We start from the raw sequence: 24,391 nt of genomic DNA on the forward strand, positions 1-24,391 counted from the left end.
ATGTAGTACATCATTGTTTTCCTTCGTATTTTCTCGGAAACGTTCATATTTCTCATGCTACTTCAGTCAACCTCGGTACATTTTGGACCGAAACTGACTGAAATAGCAAGACACGTTCCGTGAAAATACGATGGATTTTTTTTTAGCAAAGTTTTAAAAAACTGATAGCAAAGTTGCATTTGATTTAAATCGCAGCATACTTATCTATATAAATTATGTAACAGAATGAAAACCTCTTTTTATTCGTTTTTATCTTCATCAATTTAATCATCACCGCCTGCCTACAGTGCCTACTACGTCTACGTCTCACTGCTATGTGTCTGCTCTCATTTCGAAAGAAAGCTCTTTAGTAGCTTTTGGTAATCTGAAGTATTTCCATTTCTAAATTCCTGCAGCCAGTTATGTAGTTACGAAATCCAGCACGGACTAGCATAAATGCATATTGTACGTGCATCGAATGCAATTCGAAGCAAACCAAGCACCAGCACAAATTGTACCTATCTATACCGATTTGAGATAACATGCACCTTCGCATTGCGTGCAACTGAGCACTGTATCCTGAGGGGACAAGGGTGGAAATCGTATAACGTTTTCTGTGCAGGTAAAATATTGAACGATATTTGTAGTAGAGCAGAGTATCATTTCGATAATTGGTATCTGTTGAATGTTTTATTTTTGCACGCCTATATCTTCATGTCATAGAAGTGAACAGATCACACGGATGGGCCATACCGTCGATTAAAATATATACTTATAGGTACCTCCAAATAGCTCTTTGTATTGGATCGCTGTTCGGTATTCGCGATAGTTAGGTTACACCGGGACTAACTAGTTAGTTGTCGTTTGGATTTGAATGGGAAATGGCTCCTTTTTTTACACACACTTTTTTCGGCCCCAGTGTTGATTAGAATATCAATTTTACAGTCTTATCTTCAAAAATCTCTGTCTTATCTTAGCATTTATCTCGGTTGCATAATAAAATAGCCAGGGCTAAAATCGTTTAGCATTTAAACCAACGCCTTGTTTCAATTTGCGGTTGTATTATTTAGAAAAACATGCTGTATGGGCTAAAAGTGTTTACGTTTTAATAAACATCATTTTAAATTGAATTAACGCGAACAGAGCAACCTTTTTATATCGGATACCACTAATCATCCCTAAACTCATAAACGTCATAAATCCGAAGTATCCAAAAGTTAATACAGTGTGGGTCTGGGAGCAAAAACGCCACCAAATTGCGTCGGCACACCCTCGTCACCCCGCGGAACTAAGGATTAGTAGGTACACAATATAATTTCGTTTATATTAAGGATAATTTAATTAAGAGACCACAGACTCACTCTAAGAAATTCGGTCACAATTAAAAAAGCCGGAGTCACGTAATTAATTTTCAGAAGTTTTACGGTCATTAAGAGTTTTGGTGCCATTTTTTATGTAAGGAGAATAATTTGAAGTGATTCTCGTTTAACAGGCCAATTCGAACATGCACTGAGACGTCAAACTGATATTAGAATGATGTTGGAACTAATACTTGTGTGGACAAGTCTGAGTGAAATGAACGCGCGGATGACAGCTAACTGATATGATTCCAATATAACGGTCCGATTCGAATTTCAAGATACGTAAATTAATAGATCTAGAAACGATATGGATTAAATATGTCAGTGTCAAATGTGACGTTTCTTCAAACAAAAACTTCACTTTTGACACTGACACATCAAATCCATAATATATCGTTTCTAGATCCATTAATTGACGTATCTTAAAGTTCGAATCGGGCAGTCAATCTAATATCGGTTTGATGTCAGTACACGTTCGAGTTGGCCTGTAAGTTTCTACGTGTGCATTGATATTCATTGCGAGTAGATTTAGTAGATTCTACATGCTCGTGGAATGCGGTACGCGTGCTACATCCTACATCGAAGCCCATACAGGCTGATTTCTGGGTCGTGAACCAGAACCACTTTTTCTGACTCTATAAATGATCTACATTGTCATATGGTAGTATTTGATAAAAGATTATCATGGTAGTATTTTCTTTTCTTTTCTTTCTTTTCTTCTTTTCTAATTAACATCATCATCAGGCTCATCTTTGAATTTTGTAAAATGTCTTGTTCTCTTGCTTCATGACCCCGAAATCACCCTGTGCAATGAAAATCGGTACGGCTATCGGAACTGTAAAAACTTGTTTTGCTATTCATATATTATATGAACCTGACAAAATTTACAATGTACCACGCTCGCGCTTATAGCGTGCTCTCCATCTTGTTCAAAAGTAAAGAATAAACAAACAACGTTTAAATAAATAAGTAACTTTCAACCGGTACAACTTATAATGAAAGGGTTTCCATCCAATATGCAAGAACACAAACAGAATCCAAGGCAGTTTCCTCCTCGATATAAACTTTAAGGAATATTGAGACGTTCATAAAGCGATTGCGAGGTCACTTGACTGAAACATTTTGCTCCGTGTGTTGACAAAGGAATTTCATAAATTCATACGTTTAATATATTAATCTGTACATTTTGAACGACGAAAGTGGAATAAGAAGAAAAACCAATTGGAGGATAATAATGATTAATGTATCTGTCACCGTTAAATTGTAAAAAGCGTTAGTTTATAATCTAACTAGCGAGATTGTAAACTGTCGAAATATCGTGTACCGTAACATACTGCTTACAATTTAACGTTTTATTTTTCGTTAGATTATAATCTATCGAAGTGAAACCGTCATATTGTGAACTGGCGTACGAAGGAACGCGCCTCGAGCGCTGATTGGTTGAACGTCGTGAGCCGCGCGCCGCCATATTTTAGTGTCAATAAATACATAGATCTGTTGTCGAATGCAAACAAACAGTGTTTTGATTACTTTAAATTGATTTCGTGTTGGAAATTACTTAAAACTTTAAAATTAGTTACATGACATTGTTGCTGAAGTAAAATTAATTTGTGATTAACCAAAGAAGTGCATTTCAAATGATAAAAATAGGGGAAATATTGCTGTGTTTCTGATTTATTATTTTATATTTAAGTAATTGTATTTAACGAGAAAGTATTGTTACGTTTAATGGTTCTATATTGTATTGTTGTAGCGGTGGTGGCAGAGTGGATATGACGTCCGACTTTCAATCCGGAGGTCGCGGGTTCAAATCCTGGCTCGTACCAATGAGTTTTTCGGAACTTTATGTACGAATTATCATTTGATATTTACCACTAGCTTTTCGCTGAAGGAAAACATCGTGAGGAAATGGTAGGTGTATGTGAAGTCCCCAATCCGCATCGGGCTAGCGTGGGGGGATAGCGTGGTATAGCCCAAGCTAGGCGTCACAAACCCGGTTTCACCGAAATCGAAAAAACCGGAAAAACCGGGTTTACAGCTAATTGCCAAAACCGGGTTTTCACTTTAATAAAACCGGCTTTTTCGAGTTTTTCGATTTTACAGTTTTGTAAACATAGTTTAATTATTTTGAAGAGCAAATTAAAAAAACAAGACATTATACGCACTAATTGTATAAATCAGCGGTCGGCAACCTGCGGCCCGCGGGCCGCATGCGGCTCGCGAAACTGTCACTTGCGGCCCGAGAGGCGCCTTGGCTATTTTGTATGTAATAGTGACAAACGACAATGTCTCATAAAGTCATAAATATTAACAAAGTACGGCCCGCGTCACCTCCGTTAACTACTATTGGCCCTTGGCTGCTAAAAGGTTGCTGACCGCTGGTATAAATGAACAGCTTTTTAGTCTCCAACGTTATATCTATTTGCCCAGTTTTGGAGATAGGCTGCTTAGGTGCTCCTTGAAGTTAAGGCTTCCAGGATCCAGGATGGTTCGGAGATATTTAGGAAGGAAGTTGTGTCGGAGAAGATTGCCCCTGAATTTTACTCTCAGCTCCTTGTTGGCTAGTTTGTTGCACTGGTGAAAGCGGAACACCTCGGTCTTGGAAGTGCTGGGGCACAAACGCCACTGAGAAAAATAGTCATCTAATAGATCCAGGTCCTTTTCGAGGCTATTTAGTTCCATTTCCAAACTGTCTTTTTGTGTCACAAGGGCCAGGTCATCAGCATAAGAAAACTTCCGCGATGTGGTGTTAGGCAGGATACGACTCAACCATCGGTATTTTCAGACCTATGACAATATGACAACTAATACTAGGCGGTGTTGAGAGTGTGGAAAATCCGCTAGCACGTACAGCTCGGCGGCCACTGGGGTACCGTCTATTGCTCTTGTTGTGAAGACTAGGTCCGGGTTGTGGTCACTTCTCCATCGAGCTGATTTGAACGTTCCTTTGCCTTTGTGAGAAACGACTAAAACAGTGTTGTTCCTATCTGCCTATGATCGCCTCCTCGTTGGCGTCAGATTTCCTGTATCCCCAGCTGGTATGGTGGCTATTCAAGTCTCAAATGTAAAGGGATGGGTGTTCCAAGTAAGGGAGGGGTGGAGTACGCCAGCAGCTACGTGGAGGCTCATATATGTTGCATATCCGCGTTTCGCCGATTTGAATAATCGTGGTGGCGATGTTGTTGCCATCGATGTTATTTGAAATCACGTTGAACAGGGCAGTGAGAGAAGACGGGCCGTATGACTAAGTTCTATATTAATTGTTTATGGTATAATGCCGCTACCAAATCATATCCCGGTATTTTACCTCGTTTAGCGAGTTGGGCATCATCAGCGGTGTATTTCCAGAGGGAGGACTATGTCAATACCGTTGTCATATAATAGGTTGCTTAGGCATTCCGTTTTAGAATTGCTGCTTAGTTAAAAACTTTATTTATGGGTTTGGATTTATTTATTGATATGGTCTTGGTAAAGATAAAGTAAATAGAAATGTCGTGGAAGACGTAATATCAAAGCATTGATCCTAAAATTACTTGCTTACTTTACAAATGTTACGTAAACTCGAAATCACCGAAAAAACCGGAAACCCGGTTTTGCAGTTTCGCAAAAACCGAAAAACCGGTTTTCTAAAATACGCACGGTTTTGTGACCCCTAGCCCGAGCCCTCATGCGCATAAGAGGAGGCCTGTGCCCAGCAGTGGGACGCATATCGGCTGAATTATTATTATTATTGTATTTCACGGGCCTATAAATCCCGGTCTTTTGATAGGCTTGCGTGGGGATATAGATCCAACACGTAGAGGCTCCTTGGAGAGCTTTAATGACATGTAGAACGCCTGAGTTTGGGTGGACAATGAGACTGAGCTATTGTAGAGAGGTCGGACACCTGCCATAACAATGTTTTACACGTTATCGAGGCAGGCGGTGGCTTGCCGCTGACTAGATGGGCCCCTGAAACTGCCGTCGCGAAGACGACCAGGACCAACATCGGTGTGAGCGGCTAAGGGGTGTCGAGAGGTGTGCGCCGCATTCTACCCAGTGGCTGTTACCAGCCACTGTGCCAACTCGCGTCTTATGCATCTTTCACTTCCACCCCTGGAGCATATAGCTCTAGCGACTCCTCTCTGGACGGCCAATGAAGGCAAGCCAGAGCTGAGAGCCCTGCGGGTCTCCTTGAGGTCCTCTCCGACCGACGAAGACATCCCGGAGACGGAAACCCTGGCCGACTTTCTTATTATTATTATTGTATTTTTTTTTGTTTCACGAGAAAGTGACGTTTCTGATTTTATTATTTTGTTACTATTTTTTCTTACTTGATGTCAGAATTATTGATTCTCTACTTATTAATAAATACATACTTGATATCACAATATTTGAAGCCTATTTGATTTATATGACTGACACCCGTATTTGATTCTTAACTCTATGGACACAAACGGCCTACCGTAACACCGGCCAATCAGCGTGCGAGGTGCGTTTCGTCGTGTGTCGGTTCACAATTTTACGGTTTCTCGTCGATAGATTATAATCTACCGAAAAACAATCCGTAAAATTGTAATCACTAAGTTACGGTACACAATCTTTCGACAGTTTACAATCTCGCGAGGTAGGTTATAATCTAACGATTTTTACAATTTTACGGTGACATATCTAAAACCATTGATGTCTTTGTTTTTTACGTTCTCTTTAAAATACATATAAGTTCAACTTTAAATATAACTGACGATTTTATTCAGCATTTTAAATCAAATATTTTCATGGTGCTATTTAAAAAAATCTGATTTGAAATCAGTTGACTTTTTATTATCTTATACCTTTAAACGAGCAATTATTGTATATACATTTATTTATATATATCGATTTTTCGGGGATCTCGGAAACGGCTCTAACGATTTCGATGTAATTTGCTATATGAGGGTTTTCGGGGGCGAATAATCGTTCTAGCTAGGTCTTATCTCGGGGAAAACGCGCATTTTTGAAATTTTATATGTTTTCCGAGCAAAGCTCGGTTATTCCCAGATATTATAATATTAAAGATGATTAATTAATAAATATATCAAAACAAAATCAAAAAGAAACATGAGCTTCGTTGCTGAATAGCCCTAAAAATCTCAATAAATTAAGCTACGTTGATGACTAGCTCTAAATATATGTATTCCATAAATATATAAATAAATATGTAAGCCCTAAAAATAAGTCCTATTACGCGTCTTCATTTAACAAGCAAATATGTCTTTTAAGGCACCAAAAGAAGTCTGGGCGGCACCTTTGATCGCTAAACGACATCATTAGTATCATTACTGCTACAAAAGTAACGAAGCTTTATATCAAACTGAAGGCGGTGATTTTTAGCTGCGCGCCCCTCATTCATCAAGCGATGTTTGCTCGACGCCTGACTTCTGTGTACAGTCAAGCGTAAAAATATGAGTGCATACAACTTACTCAAAAATATGTCCTGTAGTTCTTAATTCGCTGACATAAGAGCTATGGGACATATTTTTGAGTATGATAAGTGCACCCATATTTTTACACTTGACTGTACGAACCCGATTTGCTAAGTTTAGCAGTGTAGTGTGGATTAGACCTAAATAAATCTACTTCGAAAATGAAAATGATGATCTATTTAGGGTACCTATAGTAGTTAGCGAGCAATCCCAAGAGCGTACTCCCATCAAGGCGTGCAACGGGGGTCCCTTTGTTTGACATAATTATTGAAAGTCATAATACTCATAATATACTCGTAGTGATTGTCAGATTATCATTAGTCATAATTGTGAAATCGTTAACTTTTCAGGATTTTCGTAGGGTTATCCTATAGATAGGTCAGGTTAGGTTAGGTTTGTGTTATGGCAATCCTGAAAAGTTACGCGTTTCTGAGAAAAACCAAAATTTTAATTATGACTAACGAAACAGTGGACAAACAATACATTATGTAAACTAATTAATTAATTAAAACTTTATGGGAAACAATAGAGACCCCCTGCAACGGTATATTTCGTGCGAGCACTCTCCATACAAAACGGAGAACGTTCTCGAGAACGGCACAACTATAAGCAACGGTAATCGCTTACCATCAGGCAAATCGTCTACTCGTTTGGCTCCTATATCATAAAAAAACATTACATTTTCCTCTCCATATTCAACTGTTTATCCTTTAGAACGATTAAACTGTAAATGAATATATATGTATTTAATAAAAATCGCTCCTACTCATTAAAATTCGTAGCAGATTGAGTCTGTAACCTCAAGGAGTTTAGAGCTAAACAAGTTATGGGCATATTTGGGTTAGGTGACTACCTAGGTACTCATAATCCTCACTTAATAAATCAACAGCGAATACTAGAATTAATAGAAATTGGTGATTATTCAGAGTTTTCTTTTGCTCTTAGCTACTTTTCTATTCCTTTCCATTACATCTAAAAATTAATTATTTCACAATTACATTGGACAGTCATTTATGCGAATAAAATATTCCATTTTCGATAAAGGCACCCCTGGAAAGATTAGCATGTCCGGAGTGAGGTCGACAACCGTTCTAAGGCTTGATCCATTAAGATTGATAGTTCGGCCGGTCAGTCGGGCTCATTCCTTTGGGAGTTTATTAACCTAGATATACTTACATATAAATCCTTACTAAATCTCAGCGTTATTAGGCAGTTAAGAAAAGAGAGCATCGAGGGTGTGATTCGTATAATCTTAAGGGTAAATTTGGATATCTCTCAAGAAAACATCAAAAATATTGTATCTGTAGCAAATGCTTATGAACTTGAGCTCCACTTTTGACTGTCGAGTTTGTATTTTATGATTGCCATTTTATAATACCTCTAAAACATCTTCTACGTTTAACTGACAAATATTAAATTACGTGGAGAATGTTGGTAATAAAATCCCGCAAATACTCGTAGAATGTGTGATCAGCCATTTCCTCCAAGCGACTCTTAATATTAAAATTTTGGTTCGACAGACGGTTATTATCTAGTTATTCCCGGAAATCAATATCAAATAAAGAACATACTTTTAAAGTTAATATTTATTTTGCCAATACAAACATTTATTTTGACTTCATCCGCATGGATAACTTTTGGCTACGACTATAAATTGTACCGTTTTAAATTAAATTACTCGGCCAGTGCAATAAATATGAAATCCCCGAGGGCTCGCAGTAATAGATTACTAACTGCTTAGTGTTGTGAATAACGCTCATTTCGAGGCTTAAAGATTCGAGGCTTAACGCATCAAAGGCGGCAAAGACGATTTCTTACATCCATACGCGTAAAATAAATAAATACAATTCTCAAATATAGTCGAGTCTTCAAGACTTACGAGTCTTGTGGGCTCGAGTCTTTAAGCCTAAAAATAAACGTTACTCACAACACTGCTAACTGCTCGAGCGGGCCCGCGTACCAGGGGACGATACAATCAATTGATATTATCTTATTATGGCTGCTTCACTTGTTGAGTCGCTTGAAAGGAAGTTTTATAATCAACAAGTCAAAGTTGAGAGCTTGGTGAGCCTTTTCGTTTTTCACCGTCTGTCTGACTCGTTCATTAGTTTCATCCCCAATTCTCACTCCTTTAGTTATCGTATGTTTCTGTGGATAGAAGTCCTAAGTTGTCGATCAATTCTTCACACAACAATTTTTCTAAGCTACTAAGGTACCTACAGTCCTGGTAGTTGCAATATTTATTATTTCATAGATTCAACAGTCTTAGTACGTACATGAACATCCGCTTCCCACATATTACGCTGATTGTTACATATTCGTTTAAATCGTTCTTATGTTTTTTTTTTCAACATTTGTAACCTCCGCTTTTAAGCTGCTTTCTTACTCTTCGATTTGATGTAATGTTTTGCATGTGTTTACACCATAACATAAGTTATTAATGTAAACTGTACCTACACATGACGAATAGTTTAATGCATATCCAGCTCTCTAGTTTACACAACTCGTTACACATTATATCACTACATAAATGTACAAACAGCAACACTCCTAACTGTCCATCGGTGGACCTTATGCTTTTTGTAATAAGGTTTATGAACTGTCAGTTAACAGTGTGTACACATTTCGAACTATTAATTTACATGAAATATTAAATCGTTGAGGGACACTACGCTAGTAGTAAATAACGATACGAGTAACTATAAATACGCTTAAGGGGCCCACTGATTAACAGTCCGACGGACGGTATCGGCCTGTCAGTTGTTCGAAACTGTCAAAATTTTGTTCTAACTGACAGGCCGATACCGTCCAGCGGACTGTTAATCAGTGGGCCCCTTTAGGCTTCGTACTGTCCATCAACGTATTAGCTTCTTGAAACACTGCATGTTACGAGTGCCTACATAATTGATAGTTTTATAAGAAATAAAAACAGGCACAGCTTGTTTATCACATGTTTACAAAATGTAGTCGTTTTCATTTATTTCAAGTTTAAACTAATCCCTTTAGTAGTTAGAATTTTACCTATTTGTAGTGTAAATAGACATAACATTACCTATTAATTTTTCAGTTCTCCTGTTTAACTAAACATATTACAATATTTTTGTAATATATTTAGTCTCGAACTAGGCGATTGAAAAATTAATAGTATTAACGAGTCCTCGTACTCCTAGTAGTTTAGATATAGCTTTGCTGCTGTTACAGGTTATGGCCATAGACCATAGAGCGGAGCGTGGGCGGGAGGTATAACCTTACAAGCCTTTTAATATTGCTACACGTCGTTCATATTATATTTAGTATTCATTGTGATAAAGTACTGTCAGTGTTTTCAAATAATTTTAAACGAGAATCCGCTGAGAATTGTGACCCGTAGAGGAGAACATCCGGACATACAAAAGCAAAATGCCCGAGTCAAAACGTAGACCTTCGCTACGCTTCGGTCAATAACTGAAAACTATTATCTACCTACTCATGTCGCCAGAGTGAGAGACGGTGAACTGGCTATAGTATGTCAACTCATTCAAAAATGACATATGTCATTATTGTGGAATTATGGTAGTCACGTCACTATACATAAATCATTCGGATAAATCAACTCAGTCACTCGACATCTCTATAATGTCACAAGAATCGCCATGTCATAAACTGTCAAAATTAATTGCTTATTAGTGAGTTATTAATAATAGCTATTGCCAGTTGTACTTTAAATTTTCTCTGATTTACCATCGGAACCTCGGTTTCGAGTCCTAAAAGTGCAAACATAAAAATGCGCATACATTTCTTGAATACTACAAAAATGCGAAGAAGCTCAAATTGTGCCTGCTATTAAAGTACTTTGGTGACACCCACTTTACCCCACTCAAAGCCATTTACCAAGGTGGCCGGAACTCCCATTAGCTCCCATTTTTATCGATAATATTAAATTCCGCAAATTGATTGTTGCTCAAAATGGACTTTTCGTTTGTTTCATTACCAGTGGACAGCTGTCAGTTAGTGGAAAATGATAATAAGGTTATTGTTTCAAATGCTCGCGATCGGAATATAAATTAATGGTCTTTTCATTTCACGTAATCACTTGCCGCCGCGGCCTTCATGGACTAAAGATCGATAAAATTTGTATTACTGACAAATATCCTTGCAGCAAATAACTTGCTAGTTGCTTGTCTTGTGTACTTGCATTGTGTCAATAAAATATAACCGGTAAATATAATATCGGTTATCGAAAGCACTAGGTGTCTCTATATTGAAACGGAATCAAAATTCACTTGACAGCTGGAGATTCAGATTCAGATTTAGCATCGTTTTGATACGACGCTGATGATCGCCATGGTGATTGGCGAGCATCTCACGCACGACTTTCACTTCATTACACATGCCAGTCAGCGCGAGCGATCTTCAAGGTCATATCAAAACCAGTTCAACGCTATAACAAATGGACAAATCTGAATCGACCAGGAGTTCAGGAGGTTTAATGAATGGCTTTTCACCGCTCCCGCCCACGCCCGCGGATGCAACCTTAGTTCTAATTCTGGCTGACTGGCGCTAACTTTTTGTAAATAACACAACTTCTTTTTACTTGCTCACGTTGGCGAAGCTAAACGCGGTAAGTTCCCGACACCCGCCCTTAACATTCCTGTCAACCTAATCCTGGTACAGTCGCCATCAGATATATCGTAGCGGGCGAGGTACTCACATATTTCGAAGCAGCATAACTTTTCAATAAATTCCTTACACTAGTTATAGTCAATAACATCAGAACATACAATTTGTCATAAATATAAGAGCAGCGACTTTTCAATAAATTCGGAACATATAACGAGGTAAAAATATCAGAAGGCACAGAACGTCAATGGTATCTAAGCAGTCAGGAAGATCATAAATATCGGAACATTAATGGAAAATATACCTTAAGTCTGAATCACACAGTTTAAATTCGTTACTATAAGTTGTCAAACGATTTTGACAACCATTATGGATTATAATTATTATCACTCGAAAACTACATAATGTCAACCTGTCAGATTGATAACTATTCTATTTTAGTAAGGTGAATAAAAACGTGTAAGGAAACAGAAAATACTATTTTATTTTAAACACAAACATTACATTTATTTTATTATTAAAAACCTTTTAACAACTACTTCATTACGCGTAAACTAATTTAAACTTCTAATGTTCTTCAGTCTGTGAATACGTTAGTACTTAGTATAACTTCCTCCAGCGTTTAATACATTCTGCAACCGTCTACGCATGGAACCAACCAGGTTTTCACATACGTTTCGCCCTCGAAAAGACTCCCAAACGTTGATGGCGTGGCGTCTTAAAGCATCTTTTGTGCGACACTGGTTTCCGTCCCACTCTTGTACCATTTTTGCCCATAGATTTTCTATGGGGTTGAGATCGGGGCTCTTAGCAGGCATTTTTATACGAGTCAACACATCTCTGTGGTCAAGAATCCAGCTTTGTACCAAGCGAGCATTATGCACCGAGCTGTTGTCTTGCATGAAAGTTATGTGCTCATTTGGGTAAAATACGTTGGCAGTTGGCAGAAACGACTCTTCAAGTATTTCTTTGTAATGCTCCGCATTCATACGACCTGTAATTTCTACCAGCTCTCCTGGGCCATCCTTACACATCCAGCCCCAAAACCCGATCGTAATACGCCCACTATGGCGATTAGGCACTACATTTTGCTCCAGATATCGCGTATTGTCTGGTCTCCATAAACTCATTCTGCCATTATCCGATGAACAGAACACCTTTTCGTCCATAAAAATCACTTTATTAAAATTGTGATTTAAATAAGTAGCTGCAAATTGCAACCTGTCAGTTTTGTGTCGGTCAGTTAGTGCCGGCTTCTTTGCTGGCACTCTATTTTGTAGACCACCCTCTTTTAGACGCCTTCGTATGGTACTGCTCGATACTTGGTATTCATTTGCAAACTGAGTGGTATTTATGAATCTTTCTTCGTGAGCTTTATTTATGATAGCCATGTCCTGATGCCTCGTCGTAGAACGCGGACGTCCAAATGATACGTGATTTGTCAAGGCACCTTCTTGCTGCCATCTCTCCAGCCATCGATACACAGTGTTTCTCTGAAATAAATGTATACTAAATTTTATCATGATCGAAAAAAGCTTTGCATTTAATTCTATTTGTCCAGCTTTCAATATAGTAAAAAATACTTACAGCAACCCCAACTTCATTAGCTACGTCTGTTATAGGCAGACCATCATTCCGTAATTCTATGATTTTCTTTTTTATTTCTGTATCTACGCGATAGGGAATCATGGTGTTATATGGAAAAGCTGTTATCTAAGATTAAAATAACAATTTTCATCAAAAGCAAATTAACGATGAATCAGTACCTATAGGATAACAATTGCAAGAAATTGTCAACGTCAAGAATATAGAAAACCAACAAAGCAAATATCGAACGAAATTTGAAGTATCGCACTCGTCAAAAGAGTTCGCACGTGAAAGCTAATTGATTTTTATTAGCCGTGATTTGATGATGATTTTACTTTTTATTACCGTTTCTATAAAGAGTTTTTAATCGAGTAGTTTTGACGAGCGGGTATAGAAAATGTAGAGTGATGTATTCAATTAAAAAAACACCTTGTTCTACCACACAAAATTAAGTAAATACATTCATTTTGTAACTTATTAAAGAGGCTAGCTTTGGTGAAAAATTTGGAGGTGTCGCTGACGTGAAAATAATAAATTTTTTTTTTTGAAAAAGTAATTGTATTTTTATTCCTTTTTTGTGTGGCAATATATCCTATATTTAATGTCATATACCATATATATATGTCATAATAATAATAATGTCATATACATATATGTCTTTACTATATGCACATTATACGTGACGCACGTCTAAATCGGCTTACTAGAAAAAAAAATATTGAAAGAAAATCATATTTCGTTTTTTATTTCTTATTTTAAAACTATAAACTTTTGGGGGGTCAAATTTTGCATACTTGTTACCAATACAAAGCCACATCATCGAAAAAAATTACAAGCCAAAACTAGCTGGGGGCAGATTCAGCTTATCCTGCCATGGCCTTTAATTATATCTGTTTGTTTGGCTTTATGATAGAGTCTGTGCGGAAAGAGAAGAGTCGTGGAAAGTATTGGGCCCCATACCAATCGAGGGAACTCCTCAAATCTTAAAGCCATACATATAGTGATTTATGTGCTTTTATCGACAAATCAAGCATTTATATTCAAAAAAGTGACATTTGATGAAGTGGAACTGCTGATGATGATCAGAACGGAACTCTTCAACGACGCATAGCTCACGTTTGGCAATTTGTCCTCTTCGTTTTGTTGGTTAAGCAAGTTTTTAAGCCACATTTATGTCAAGCTCGAGTTCTGAACATGGGATCCATGAGGAATCGAGGGAACTCCTCAAATCTTAAAGGCATATGTATAGAGATTTTTGTATTTTCAACATAAAATCAAGCATTTCCATAAAAAAACTGTCGCACTTCATCAAGTGGAACTGCTGGTGAGCGAGACCTACTCGCACTTGGCCGGTTATTTCTTAAGTAAGACGTTGTTCTGGAACAGGACATACCCAATAATGATACTTTTTATTTCACTAAATGAGCTGACTGAAATGTAGTTCTGTTTCTCGCAGCGTAGCCGCGGCTATAAACCTCTATTAAAGATTCAATTTTCAAAATAAAATCTTATAATCTGTACACGAGTCTATTCGAATTCCAAACAAAACATAAATATACCCCATACGTCATGCCAAAATCAAAAAATCTACATGCATAATATAGTGTCCACTAATTTAAACTGTGTGAAAAAGACTTAAGGTATATTTTCCATAAATGTTCCGATATTTATGATCATCCTGACTGCGTAGATACCTTTGACGTTTTGTGCTTTCTGATATTTTTACCTCGTTATATGTTCCGAATTTATCGAAAAGTCGCTGCTCTTATATTTGTGACAAATTGCATGTTCTGATGTTATTGACCATAACTAGTGTAACGAATTTATTGAAAAGTTATGCTGCTTCGAAATATTTGAGTACCTCGCCCGCTACGATATATCTGATGGCGACTGTACCATGTTGATAACCTAGAATAATGACATGTGTCTTGCCTTTATTTCTTTAACGCTTGAGTCAAAAAATGTTGAATGACAGGATACAATCAAAATATTAAATATCTACACGGACAAAGTGTAAAAATATGTACCTACAAACTACCTACCTGTACTGTAGGGGAGACCGAGGTGAGTTGTGACAGAGGAGAGTTGTGACATCGTCGATTTTTTGGAATCTAGTAACTCATCATCATCCTGTCCTAGCCGGTTTCGGCCTTGGCGACTGGGTATTTACTGGCTAGTGAGAGCGACGATCGTGAGCTCTCAGGTGGCTGACGTAGCCTATTTTTGCGGTGAATGTACGTCCACACTCACCGCAGGTCAGCACCCCTCCGACAAAATTGTAATTTATGACCGCAGGTGGTCGGGCCTTTAACTCGTCACGCTTCGCGTCGAGTTCCACTCGCCTCTGCTCTTCAAAGGCTTGCACTTTTGTACACGCGCGCTATGCGACCTAATTTCTAGTTAATAGATTTCAAAAAATCGACGATGTCACAACTTTACTCTCCTCTGTCACAACTCACCTCGGTCTTCCCTACTTGTACACTAATGTACGGACAAATTTTGGCACTTTGTCAATGTCGATTTAATATCCCGACTGTACAAAACGGATTTTAATGATTAGTATTATGTGTGCGTGTTTAGTATTAAGTTTTTATAGAAGTGTTATCATTAGTATTGCGTTTAGGATGTTTAACTAATAGATTATCCTTTTATTTATTCTTCAAGAATTTATGTTTCATCTATCATTCGTCTTACTTTTAGGTCGTTTCCTGTACGAGTAGGTATACCTATTCCTCGCAGTACCTATCGTGGATTGGATTATGTTTCATAAATTGTTAATTAATTTCAATCTTAAGTAGACCGCCATTAGCTATATTAAATCATAAATGTTTGATGAGTTTGTTACCTACCTTAAACTCCTTAAGGGCTAAAATCATTTTAAGACAAGAATTAACTAATGGAGTGATTAATTAATTAAATATTAGCTAAAACTAAAGATAACCAAATATACGCTCTAGATATTTCTGTCTGAAATATGTACAGGAAGATTAGAAAATACGGAACGGTTGACAATGCCGGGATCTTTTCCGCCACCACATACAACATTTTCGGAAAAATCAAATTGCATATAGGTGAGTTAACTATTTATTGTCGTTTGTTACCACGGTCACGGTCGCCTGAGTCACTTCAAAACCATGGTTTTATATTATTTAAAACAACAAAACATGCATTTTATGGCAATTGTAAGCCCACCCATAACGGGTCTTCTACTTAGCATACCTATTAATAGAACGTAGTATAACATGGAACAAAATTTGGTCCACCCATATATATACATCCCCTTAAACATAAATTGCAAATTATTAATCGAAGCTATATATGCCAGTAAGATATCCAAAAAATATTACGCATACTTGAGCATTTTTGTATTGGTAGGTAGAGCATGCAGATAATAAAACGTACAACCGAGTATAAGCGTTTTTGGCGCTACGGGCATGAATCTTATGACTGCAAAATCCAATTCCAATGTACCTAACTGGCATATTTATCCGTACACTCACATTACATAACCCTTCCTTTACTTATTGACAAAATATCGTATCTCCCCTAGAGTTTCACAGTATTTGACTTTTTATCTTGTAAACGCAATATAAACCCCAATGGTGAGGAAATTGAATCAGCTCTGCGTGCTAGGCATACTCGTAAACGGACGTATTACGCTTTCATCCTCTTACGGTGATGAGACGAACCCAATGATATTGGATTGAAATTAGGTACAGATTATAATCCTTTTGCGTAACAAGGAAGCATTTCCATGTGGAAAAATGCACTGGGGCCGAAAATGTGTCATATCATAATTATGGATATTTCCAAGTTTATAACGTGCGGTACTTATTGTATGTACTATAGTAATGTAATTCGTCTGCTTTATTGAAGTGTCTTGGCGGATTTTAACATAAAACCTACACTTAGTATATTTTAATCATAGGTTTTTTTTGTATTCATGCTCGTAAAGTTCGTCTTTGTGGACGAGCGTAGGTTGCAAAAAAGAAAAAAAAAACGGTCGAATTGATAACCTCCTCCTTTTTTGACGTCGGTTAATAAAATAGGTTTTAATGCTTTATAGTATATGCAGGTAAAACCTGCGTAGTAAAATTTATATGTAATGGCTTGTTCCGATAATCATTGGCCTTTGCGTCTATTGCAGACGATTTATGGTGTAACATATGTACCTTACACCGCCTGGGAGGGAATTAACCTTTTCGCCGCCGTGACAAACACAAAAGCTGTCACTCGGACGCCACGTCACCGAAGTGTCAAAACTGTAATTGAACATATTTTAAATTATACATATGCACGTAGGTCTATGTTGCTCTGTGGTCTGTGACCGATTAATCCGTGTTTAGCGTTGGACCTGCAGTGCGGATATATCGGTCATTGGCGTCCAAAAGGTTAAGGAAACGCAGGGATGCCCAGCACCTACGTTACCCTCTCGGCTTCACTGTCTTATCCCACATGAAAGGCGAGCCAATACGTGAGACAGGTCGGCTGCAGGAATCTGCCGCTTATTTCAAGTTGGACCCTCCTCGCGCCTTACGGTAACTCCATCCCGGGTTTTAATTTTGGAGTATCCTTCTCCTAGATGGATTGCGAACCATGCTAAGAGGTCCATCTCCCCTGTGACGAAACAGCTTATTGCTTCGTTTGTGGACTTAGTCGCCTCGTACAACACCCTTATCCTATGTGACGGTTGGCGCTATTCTAAAGCCGGCCACCACACGGCAATGGTCCGATAAACGTTTTAAATAAATGTACGTGCGTGCACTACTATTATTATTATGCGCTGGGAGGCCAATTTCACCTTACATTTTGCTACCAAAAACATGTCGTTTTGTTAGCTAACTGGCATACCCACGTGCACTTCACTCGTACTTTTGCGTATTTTGACATCAACTATTCAACGGCCCACCCGTGCAAAATATAAAAGACGAAACTTGAAGACCGTGCGAAATGCCATTCCATACAGATATGGACTAAGTTTCGTATATTGTGTAAATATATTTTTCACATCACCTAATCAGAAAATGGATTTTTCTTCCCTGCTAGGAGGGATCAAAGTGGCACTTTTCTGTTCAACGACATTTCATTGCCAGTATAAAATATTAATATACATCGTACGTACAGCCTGGCAAAAAAGAGTAGAAATTAAAAAGTGGCAACACTGTAGTGTCAACACTAAGATTTTTTTATTTTCCTCATAGTTGGTGTGAAAAGCAGTATGTGTTACACGGTATCAAAATTATTTCGTCTTGGGCGTTAACACTTGAATCCCTCATTACGCTCAGGATTCTACTTTAGAATCCCTCACTACGTTCGGGATTCTATTGTAGAATCCATCGCTTCATTCAGGATTCAATGTACGCCCTTGTCGGAAATATATCATTTTGATCCCTTGTAACACAAACTACTATTCCATAATATTAATATTCTCTGGATAAGGTTTACGCATTGGCAGATTGGAGATTGGATTGGTTATTGGCAGTTACGTAGGCCGTTTGTATGGAAAAGATGTCCACTATCCTCTTAACTGCCAATGCGTAAACCTTATCGCGTAGGCATAAGGTCCACAAATGATCAATCAACAGTTTTAATGTAAGCACACATAAATAATCCGATACCGGCATCGCGTAGTCCATTACAGTGTATCAACAAATAGCAGTTTGTTTAGACTCGCTGATGTACCGAAAATACACAGATCCGCGCTGTGTCAGCACGAACTATGAAGTGTTAGAAAACACGTCTTTATTTACTTCTTCTTGAATACGTAAACAACGATACACGTGTGGTAGACGTAGTGAAAACGATAAGGATTAGTCAACTTGAAACGGCTTGCTTGGAACATATTATTATCAAAACACACCTGCGATAGGCGCTTTCTTGCTGGTCAGCTGACTAAAAGTTTCATATTTCGTTCTTTAAGCTGTTATTGAGTACCTAACAAATGAGGTTGTTAATATACAACTCGATATAATGCTGGGTTTACACAGGTTTAATACTGGTATTTAATTCACCAAAATATAATTCTAAATGGTCTTACTAGATTGAATACTTGGTAAATTGTACTGTGTTAAGCGATTATGGTGTTAAATTAATGAGCGCTCACGCGAAACATAGGTTTTGAAATGTTGCCTATAAATTAACATTCAACAGCAGAGTTAGAGTTAAGTTCGGTATTATATTTATATTATACATTGTTCTATACTTTATTTTATCAAAGGATTAGAAAATAGCGAATACAGATGCTGTATTCTCTGAGTTCATATCTTGCTAGTAACATGGGTATTCATAAAATAATAAATCTTACCTAATTAGTCGTGGTTATAAGACACCGTGTCCATAATATCCTCATGATCCCAATTCCCTAACAGGTATTTAACCTTAGATTGTTAATGTTCCATTAACTGAGAAATGTTGTTACAGATGATGAATTCGGCGAGAAGTCAGTGTCAGTACTTTTGGACGGGGAAGAGTCTGAGCTTATATTTATCGACCACCCCAGTACTGAAATGTCGGTTAGTAATCAAATAAACACACTGATCAAGAGGGATGACACTTAGTTTTACACAATGTTCATGTCAAACGGGTAAATAAGTGCCGCTATGTGATAAGTGTGGCGGGCTTTCATATTGGGGTCTGTGTACACATAAATTATTTTTTATTGCGAGATCATACATTTGCCACTAAAGTGTAAACATAATTATTTATAATAACACTAATCTATGTGAAGGCCAGCCAGCCGTCAATAGTTAGGGTATACGTCTGACATACCTACTCGTAATAAATACGAGTAGGTATGTCAGACTCGTATTGACCTTATATACCTACTTGATGGGATTAGATGTCGGTAAATATTAGATGGAGAAATACTGGAGATATAAATATGACAGCTATAAATAAAAATGAATTATCCTCATTTTAGCTGTAGGTATCAGATTATTTTAATCGCTAATGATCAAAAACGTGTTTTAACTAAGCAACCGGTCTGTGGAATCTTTTCTAGAAAAGATTTTTGATTCTTACCCTTAGATTAGTGTTGCTTTGTATAAGTAAGTAGGTAGTCGTAGTTGTTTGCTTATAAATTGGGAAAGCTCCATACGCGTTTAAATAGTTCTACTATCTTAAGTCATCGATTAATTAAGTCTTATGTCAAATGTCTGATACTAACCTAAATAAACCACTTTGGCTACCTATTTAGAGATGCATTTGTTATCCAGGTGGAAAACTGCTTGTCAACCTACGAGCCTCACGCCTGCGTGGTGATATACTCGGTGGTGGCGAAGAGCTCGTTCACCCGGGCCGGCGAGGTGCTGGCGTACCTAGCCAGGGAGCTGTTCACGGTGGAGCGGACCGTGGTACTCGTCGGGAACAAGGCTGACTTGGCTCGGGCGAGACAGGTCTCCACTAATGGTGAGAAACAGTTTATTTTTAGTGCTCCGCACAAAATTATTCTGGAATAAAACTCGAGCTCTTCTCTCTTCGTCTTGGAAATTGGTTAATTATTTCTGCCATATAACGAGGTACAAACTAAAGTTCTAACTTGCATATTCTGCTTTTAAAGTTATATTAGAATATTGGCTGAACAAATGTCCACAGTTTGATACTCAAATAAAAAATATTTATGGTCGAATATCGTGTTACTGGTCGACTGGTAGATAATGCCACGAGAAAGTAGGCCTGCCGTTTGTACCTTTTTGATGTGCAATAATGTTTAAAATAAGTAAATGATCAGATTCCAATAAAGTTCTTAAAAACAGCTATACTTCTACGATGACTGCAAAGAATTGTATTATCCTTCAACATATTCGAGCAATATCTCTGATAATAATGTTCAGATAGTTCAAGTTTTCAGCAAACAGGCCTGAGTCAATATAGTAATGGAAGGCCCGTGAGTGCGGTTCAATCTCGCGAGTATCGCATACAGAATACTCACATAACTTACCACTGAACAGCGAAATGTAAAATCACTTTTATATTTGAAACAAAAGAGTCGTGCAACTCGTGCACATATATTTTGGCTGTGTCAGCTGTGTTATACTTTTGTGTTTGTGTTGTAGATGGCTTAATAAAGTACTGTATGAAAAATTGAGTTGCAACAGACAAACAGTCTGTTGCAACTATTGCTCCAATTTATGATGAAGTTTCTACGTTGGTATATTTTTTTTAGAATTAGTCGTCATTGTGACTATGATTATCATTATTGATATGCATTAAAGAAAGAAGACAATTCACATCTGATGCTTAATGCAACTATATTGAAGTATCTGTAGGTTCATTTGTGCATATCTAGTAGATGTTACCTAATCGGCGTAAATAGATTACCTAGGCGGTGTCATTAATCACAATGTTATCAGCTAATAAGATATATATTTTAGGTAAACCCTTTGTTTAAGTAATACTGGGTAATTCGTTATAGTATAATGTTATCTGTGGCAGAGGGCAAAGCGCTAGCGACGTCCCGCGACTGCAAGTTCATCGAGACGTCGTCCGGCATCCAGCACAACGTGGACGAGCTGCTAGTCGGCATCCTCAAGCAGATCCGCCTCAAGGAGACCCGCGAGAAGAAGCAGGCAAAGAAGGTCGGGAAGCAGGTAATGTTCTACAGTCGGATCACTGCACGAGTGTATACAGCGCTCATGCAATGATATCGATTGCGCTCTACGATCAAATCGAAATGGGAAGTCAAAGTACGGATTTGCATCCGTACTGATACCCACTTTCTGAGATCCGCTAAAAGAATCAGATGAAAAATATTGGGATTCAGACAAGTGTATGCTGTCGAGAGGTCCAACATGGTAATTTGTGACAGCATTGCAATGTCAGATCACAGAATTAGCTTCTAAGAGGCCCGTCGCTAGTAACAATAGATTTAATAACACCATTTGCTTCTATAATTTATATAAAAAGCATTAAGTCTGCCTTTTATACTTTTTATTTGCTCTTGTGCAATAAAGTTTAAACTAAATAAATAAATAAAAAAAATATGATAAATAAATAATTAATTTGCTACTAAGATTAAGTATTTTGAAATTTTTGAATTACTACTTAAGACGGCCGATTGCATACGGTTTTAGACACTTCAATTTAAAATTAAATTCAAAGGTCAAATTATAATTCTCAAATCACGAATTTGAAGCACAAAGGCCGGAGGCAATAAAATAAATATTAATCCCATAGATTAAAAGAAAATCCAATTAACACAACTCACAAATCAGCGAACAGAAGTAATCAGTACCAAAAATCAATTAAGGTTTTTCGTTTGAATAATTCGAAGGGCCGACCATCATAGAGTTCAAAGCTAACCATCAGGATTATTGGCATAATTAATGGCATTCCACAGATTAGAAATGGTCGGACAATTTTCTATTTCAATAATTACAGATTATAATTGAACAATTTTAAAGCAGATATTAAATATTTTTCCCAGGACTCAAAGCCTTCAAAACTGGCTAGCTCCAGGACACACATCTCGCTCAGTATCGCGAGGGAGTTGCTCCACAAGATCTGCATCAACGACATTTCCAAGTCAAAGTCGTGTGAGAATTTACATGTCCTTTAAACTTATGGTTGCCTGGTATACTTATTACAAAAGAAGAGTAAAAGGTTGATTCTTGAAAGCTGGCGCAGAGTTTGAAGAGTTTTCACAGTTCAGCATAAATCTCGCCTCACACGTAAAGTAGTGCTAAATATTGAAGACACAAATTATAATAAAATATATAGAGGGCGCAGTGCGGCCAATACATTTCATTTGATGTTATCGAGGTAACTAGGACTGGATGCCAAGCGCCAATCAATTTTCCACAAATCATACAGTACAGTCAAAGAATTTAATTTCCGTACGATTTGGTACCTAGTCGCTGTGACAACGTGCGAAATGGTACTGAAATAAAATTCCTTGACCGTCATACTAAGGTTTTTCTATATAAGGTTTGTCTTTTGTGCAATAAGATTAAATAAATAAATACTACCTACTTCATGTGTCAAATTTGCGGCTATATTTTGCACCACTTTGCGCGTATTTATATTATATTAATTAATTAGGTAATTTATACCAAAGACACCTAGTTTACCTTTGGAATAGAATGAGATGTTGGATTTGTGTAATAGTAGGTAGTTAAAGGATGTAATCATTGTTCGAAAGCATAATTTGGACTCTCGTTGGGTTTGTAATAGAGTGAAAATTGTCAAAGATAAAGTATTTTCGTACTATTCGATGTTACCAATTGTAGAAATCTACCAATGACAATAGGAACGCAGAGCGATAATTCTATTTCAATTATACCGATAGTATTCAAGTCCCGTTAACGTGGCTGAAAACGTGCATGAATACATAATTTGATACCTAATGCTTTTGACGCGTCTAGCCGCTATACCTTCATAGATGTCTAAAGCGAGGCCTAGACTAGCAAGAACTTGCATGCATTTTACGTTACATTGCCAACTACTAAGGTAAACTGAATTCAAAAGTTTGTAGATACCGTAATGTAATGAAAATTGCATGCAAGTTCTTGCTAGTCTAAACCTCGCTTAAAACGTGATAAAAATTGATTGATAGATTAGTTATGCGGAGAAATACGACGATTTTGGAGCGTATTTATTGATGGATAAAGTTAAGTAATGTCTGATTTTATTTACATTTGGTTGATGTATACAGTATATGTATGACTGATACTTGAACTTAACTGAATTTCTTTAGAGTTTTCATTTTAGGTTGTGTATATTCTTCCTTAAACTAGTATAATGATAGGTGTTCTCTTAAAATATACTTATATTATTCTCAAAATGGACTGCAAGGTTACTTTTCCGGTTTCAAATTAGGAAGCAAGGTAGGTACATTTTTCAATAACGACTATTTTTTTTACTGCTTTTTGTAGATCCTCAAGAATTCTTTCGAGCCATAAAATACCCTGCTTACTCAAAAGACAGGTTTTTAGACTCGAGATCTAACCAAAATAGTGAAAGTCAGTAAACACGCGCATACTTTAGATTGTTTTATATGGTAATCTTAAAGGCCGATTTTCTATTTCGTCAGATTTCGGTAAAATTTGCTAGATACATAGATTTGCCTATTCTGATAAGCGCAATTGCTCCGTATGTCCTAAAAATCTTCCACGGAGTTACGAAAACGTATGGTGTTTTCATTACGCAACGCAAAATTATATAAATGTTTTGTGTGATTTTCAAACCAGCCAAATTTTATTTAAATTTACGGAGAAGAAAAATTGACAACAATTCAATTTACAATTCAATCATTTTATTTTGGACATTTGTCATTTGTTTGTAATACCAACGATTCTAGAGCCTATTAGGTACGCTGACATCCAATTCTTTACATACTTTTAGCCATGAATTTGTATAGAACACGTATGTACGTTAGTCGATTCAATGTGGTAAATTCAGTATTTTAGTGTTGTTGCTATGTTG

The 24,391-nt window shown here is 37.2% G+C and overlaps 1 protein-coding gene across 1 annotated transcript in view; it reads left to right on the forward strand.

Annotated features, from left to right (window-relative positions):
- The window catches only part of LOC134800552 (uncharacterized), a 67,668-nt gene extending 45,087 nt beyond the window's left edge, over positions 1 to 22,581 (forward strand). Inside the window, exons 6-9 of the mRNA XM_063773039.1 lie at positions 19,391 to 19,482; positions 20,185 to 20,377; positions 21,404 to 21,558; positions 22,395 to 22,581. Of these exons, the coding sequence (XP_063629109.1) occupies positions 19,391 to 19,482; positions 20,185 to 20,377; positions 21,404 to 21,558; positions 22,395 to 22,526 (572 nt within the window). The 3' untranslated portion in view covers positions 22,527 to 22,581. The remainder of the gene's footprint in view (positions 1 to 19,390; positions 19,483 to 20,184; positions 20,378 to 21,403; positions 21,559 to 22,394) is intronic.
- Positions 22,582 to 24,391: the final 1,810 nt, after the last annotated feature.

This window comes from Cydia splendana, chromosome 20, assembly GCF_910591565.1.
Source record: "Cydia splendana chromosome 20, ilCydSple1.2, whole genome shotgun sequence".
Lineage (NCBI taxonomy): Eukaryota > Metazoa > Arthropoda > Insecta > Lepidoptera > Tortricidae > Cydia > Cydia splendana.